General features: G+C 37.7%; 1 protein-coding gene across 1 annotated transcript; it reads right to left on the bottom strand.

Moving 5' to 3' along the window:
- Positions 1-9: 9 nt before the first annotated feature.
- On the bottom strand, positions 10-4,411 carry LOC144639818 (phosphopantothenate--cysteine ligase-like). Its single transcript, XM_078499103.1, has 5 exons — positions 4,243-4,411; positions 4,035-4,087; positions 1,557-1,718; positions 1,054-1,170; positions 10-84 (listed from the first exon to the last, which is right to left on the bottom strand). Exons 1-5 carry the CDS (start codon positions 4,292-4,294, stop codon positions 10-12), a joined length of 459 nt encoding a protein of 152 aa, XP_078355229.1. The 5' UTR covers positions 4,295-4,411.
- Between the last annotated feature and the right edge of the window lie 993 nt (positions 4,412-5,404).

Genomic DNA, 5,404 nt, shown 5'->3' with positions numbered 1-5,404 from the left:
AAAGAAATATTAGAGTACCTGATGTGAGTACTTGGCCAAAGCTTGTCTTGCTTTCTTGGAGATTATGTTCATGTCTGTTTCTAACTGTAAGGCAAGGAAACACAGTCATTTAAATTTGTTTTCAGGTGACTCACACATTACATGAACTAGCTTAAACTCTGTTTACTATAAATGGAGCTGCAACATAACATGGCATGAGTGATGACGAGACAACTGTTTTGGTTTATGAGTTGCAACATGTCAGGGAAACGTCCACTTTGAATTTCTATTGACTTTTGATGGTTGACTCTGGCTTTTGGACCTTGCCTTCAGCCGATAAAAACCTTGAGCTTACCATCCACTGACTTTTGATGGTTGACTCTGGCTTTTGGACCTTGCCTTCAGCCGATAATAACCTTGAGCTTACCATCCACTGACTTTTGATGGTTGACACTGGGCTTTTGGACCTTGCCTTCAGCCGATAAAAACCTTGAGCTTACCATCCACTGACTTTTGATGGTTGACTCTGAGCTTTTTGACCTTGCCTTCAGCCGATAAAAACCTTGAGCTTACCATCCACTGACTTTTGATGGTTGACTCTGGGCTTTTGGACCTTGCCTTCAGACGATAAAAACCTTGAGCTTACCATCCACTGACTTTTGATGATTGACTCTGGGCTTTTGGACCTTGCCTTCAGCCGATCAAAACTCTGAGCTTGCCATCCACTGACTTTTGATGGCTGACTCTGGGCTTTTGGACCTTGCCTTCAGCCGATAAAAACCTTGAGCTTACCATCCACTGACTTTTGATGGTTGACTCTGGGCTTTTGGACCTTGCCTTCAGCCGATAAAAACCTTGAGCTTACCATCCACTGACTTTTGATGATTGACTCTGGGCTTTTGGACCTTGCCTTCAGCCGATAAAAACCTTGAGCTCACCATCCACTGATTCAGAATGTTGGAAGGCAAATTGGGTGTTTCTTTCTCTAAAAACTAGTCCAGAACTGACCAAGAAAAAAACTATTATCTTATAACTAATAAATGTACAAATTAAAGAACACCAGAACATTTTCACCTTAAATGAAACAGTAAACGCTTGTGGCACCCATTCCTTGACTAGAGGAGCCATCATTTTAGGACTCTGGACCATATGAAGCTGTAGTGGAGCATTTGATTGGATTTTGTGTTTTGGCTGTACATATAAAAAGAAAAACATGGTCAGCATTTTAGAAATAGATCGAAACATGTTACCATTTTGCATTTTAAAGTTTGTTATAAAGTTTCTTATAAAGTTTCTTATCTTATCTTTATCTTTTTTTAAGAATTCTTCTAACAGTTGAAACATATTGCAATATATATATTTAACTGATGTTTCTTCCTTAGCAAAGGAAGGCTAAGATGCTTTGTGTGTGGTGAAGATATGGTTCTGGCATTACACAGGACACATCCATTAGAAGAACTACAATTTTGGAAAAACTGTTAAGACCCTGCCATTAATTAGCATTAATTCCACGTTTCTGATTAGTTTTCCTCCCCCTCCCCTATAGTCAATGTTGCATGGGTCCAAATGTGGCCTACCATGTCTTCAGGAGGAATGTAGAAGTCAGAGACAGCGGCTGCCAGGTACAGCATAACTGTGGGGCCATGAGGTGCAAGAGACTCAGCCACGCCCCGCAAAAGGAACAAGTAATCCGACAGGGTACTGAACTCAATCATGAGTAATGTACCAGCGGCCTGCACCTAAAACAGAGCAAGGCCAGCAAATGAAGTTAAATAAATTATTTTATGAGGCATTAACAAAGGGCAATGCATACATGGTGGGGGAATGTTGTTATAATTTCCCAGAATGATTGTACTGAAATAATAGGGCTGATTTTCTGTAAGTCAGGTCCTAAGCAATTTGATTTTAATTATGCAACTTTGCAATTAAAGACAATGGGTATCTCAGGCTGTGAGTTGAGTATTCTTGTATTATTATCCTTAACGGCTATTCCTTGTAATTTGGGGGTTGATTTACCACCAAGACCTTGAAAACCTCACTCTTCTTTAGACCAAAATATGTAAGTGTTTATCCCATGACACACCTACAATACCATCACTTGCATCTAAGCGTGAACACTCGCCGCTGAAACATGATCTAATTAGGTATTAAACATGGCATGATTCGTCATCAAATGTTGAAGTTTAGCAGGCCGTAACGGCAACTTTCGCGCTCAAAATTCTCACCAAAAACACTGAGTAGAGGTGAAATTTTACACCAGAAGTGATTCAAGGGAACCTGCAAATGCATATCGACACAGATCAGGATAAATTTTCCGCCATTTCGAAACCAGAATCTGTTGAACTTTCGGCGTGAAGGTTGCTGTTACGGTCTGCCAAATTTCCATGTTTAATGATGTATCATGCCATGTTTAATACCCAATTACATCATGTTTCGGCACTGAGTACCTTGTTGTGACATCAACCCAAATAACAGGCAGTCAAAGACTGCGTGAGGATGCTGGTGGCATAAAGATATCCGAAGATTGTAAACAGTGACAGAATCGATGAGAAGACTGTAGTGCAAAACAAAAAAAAACTTCTAGTGCACCCACCCTCAGTTCACAAAAATTTTTCACCTACAAATATCTCAAAATACTCAGGTACAAAGAAGGTTAATTTTTAATCTGAACAATAGCACAATTCACGGTTAGCGTGACATTCTAAAACCAGGTTCATGAATAGAATCACCATGCCATATTCAGTAACCCACTGAGTAAAAATGCAGAGAAATACAGAAGTTTCAATTTCACGATTTTTACAAAGAAATGTATGGCGTGCGGGCGATTTTTCTTTGTAAAGATCGTAATTTATGAATTGTTGAATTTCATTGAATTTGAATCAGTTCTCCTTTTCATCATGGCGAATCTATTTATGTACCCTATTAAAAAATGTCATTCTAACCGTGAAAAGTGTTGAATTCTGACTTCTCTGGCCTTGGTGCAGAAAGTCAGTAATTCAGGTAATTCGAGATGAAATTATTTACGAAACACAGCACCGTGTTCGAGCAGCGTAAAATGGCTTAAAATTGTCCCTTGAACTCGACTCACAATACTTTCAATTCCTTCCATTTAACTTTTAATAAAAAAACCCAATTCCTTTTTGAAGTACTGTAATAATTCTCAATTCAAAACAAAAAGCGGCTGTTACATGTAAATAAAGTCTAAATAAATAACACAACACCCAGGCACAGCACGTACCCGCCGTAAAGATCAGCCATAGCTTTCTATATGTTGCCTAAAATGTCGAACCCTTAAGTTTAAAAGATGGACAAATCAAAGAAACTTGAAAGAAACTCTGTTTCAGATTTATTTTCATTCATATCAAGACAAGGAATGAGTATTTAAAACCGACAAAATATCGAAAACTTGAAAGACGTGAGATTCTGCATGGAAATTGATTTTATACACAAGTGAATATTTTGAATTTCGGCGACCGGCTTACCGTTTTGCTTTGTATAGTCTTCAGAAGCCGCAAAAAGTCCACGATTATTTAAGAAGTCCGTGACCTGCATTCAAACCACACACTAGAAGAGCCATGTCATCTTGTTTTGGCGGCCGTCAAAGGAAAGGGAAACTCTTCGCCAGCAAGGTATAGCACTCTGAACTTTGTGAACTGTGCTATTTGACCCACTTTTTTTCATTTTAAGTCCCCAAGAGGGAATTTCCGTGTTCAGAATGAAAAAGACGACCTTGGAAGGTTGTGAATTTATCTCACGATCCGCCATTATTTTCATGCACATTTTGACCACAAGACAGCCAAAATTTTGCCGAGTGTTGCCGGACATTTATCGGAAGCCGTACCTATCAGATCAATCTGTGCTCCGTCGAAATATGATCGACTGTCACAACGGTAAATTGACTGCATTGTTCATGTTCTGATTGGCTCTCGGTGCTTCTATTGTTACATTACCTACCCCCTTGGCAAAGAGGATGTAGCATCCTCGAAAAGAGCAGAAAGCCGCAAGTGTCTGTGAGTGATTAACCAAGGGTCAGTATAGTGTAAAGATTGTCATACCTGCTTATACATCTTGACTACTTGAGTCAGTTTTGGTACTTTGCAAGGGTTAACTGGTGAAAACAAAGGAAAGTATCATGAACATGTCACTGCTTTTAAGAGTCACAACTTAATATAATGCTTCAAGCAATTGCTTCATCAGAGTGATTTCAATTGAGAGTTGGAAGTACTGGTAAGATTATTTCCAACATATGTAGTATTTTCTAACCTTCAATCTGGCTGGATCCATCAGGCAGGTCTTTGACCTGCAATATTTCCATAACATTGTCAGAAGGAATGTGTCGTGTGAAGGGACGTAAAGACCCTTGCCTGTGTAAAAATATCACTGCATAACCTTGCTGAAGAAAAATATCTTAAGGAACGAAAGTTAAGGAATCAACGCTAGATAGAGGCACTGGAGCTTATAACAAATAAATCAAGATACAAATAAAATAATTATAAGAATAATTTGTTATTGAGATTTTTCAGAAAGTTATTTTTACTTGACTATTTTCTTGGTTTAACCTTTCTTTCCCCCTTGTTTTTTTTTTTTTTTTGCTTGATTTAGTCAGGGGAAGAAGTACCAGTAGATGGTGACCATTGGTTTCTGGGACCAGAGTACTCCTGAAGCCTACAGAACCAATCCTCAAAACTTAACAGATCTTCATGTAGATATAGATCTTTACATTGATCTAGATATTTCTTGATTGGGATAAGAGTTGAGTATGTGAAGATAGAGATCTCAATCTATGAGCCCTCCCCCTACACCACCAGAAAAAAATATCTATATTTTACCTTATGGAATATAACGAAGTATTTTAACAACCCAAACAAAATTTACGTATAATAAAATTAACGCGAAGTCAAGAAAAGTTCTGGTTAAAACTTGCTAATAGTAAAGGTGTTTACATCAATAACATTGAGGCGAATTTCAAAAATTTGCATTAATAACATGTACCATTAATTTCCTATAATAAGGTAAAATAAATACATTGTTAAGATATAAAAAGGACTAAGATCTGATTTCTTTACTGCCCCCAATATGTACTTTAAGGATACTCAGCAGACGCAGACCCCCTTGCTCCAATGCTGAAATTATCAATGAAACGAACAGCATTTTCCCCCAGTGGCACACGGGTGCCTCCAGACTATAAACAGAATTTGGATATTTAATTGCCTATCGAGACACCAGTAAATTATATTTTAATAATAATAATTATAAAAACAATATATAATTATAATAAAAACCTTCCCAAAATCCTTTGCAACTCAAAAATCGCCAATGCCAACTAACTTGGTCAGTTTGAAGGCAGCAGGAGTAGTACGGCATATAGAAATAACTCTTACTATAAACTGCTTCTTGTAATAATAAAAATAATAATAACAATAAT

This window comes from Oculina patagonica, unplaced genomic scaffold, assembly GCF_052425735.1.
Source record: "Oculina patagonica isolate OP01 unplaced genomic scaffold, crgOcupat unplaced1342, whole genome shotgun sequence".
Taxonomy (NCBI): Eukaryota; Metazoa; Cnidaria; class Anthozoa; order Scleractinia; family Oculinidae; genus Oculina; species Oculina patagonica.
Note: the sequence above shows the minus strand (reverse complement) of the source record. Positions and strands in the feature narration are given on the sequence as shown.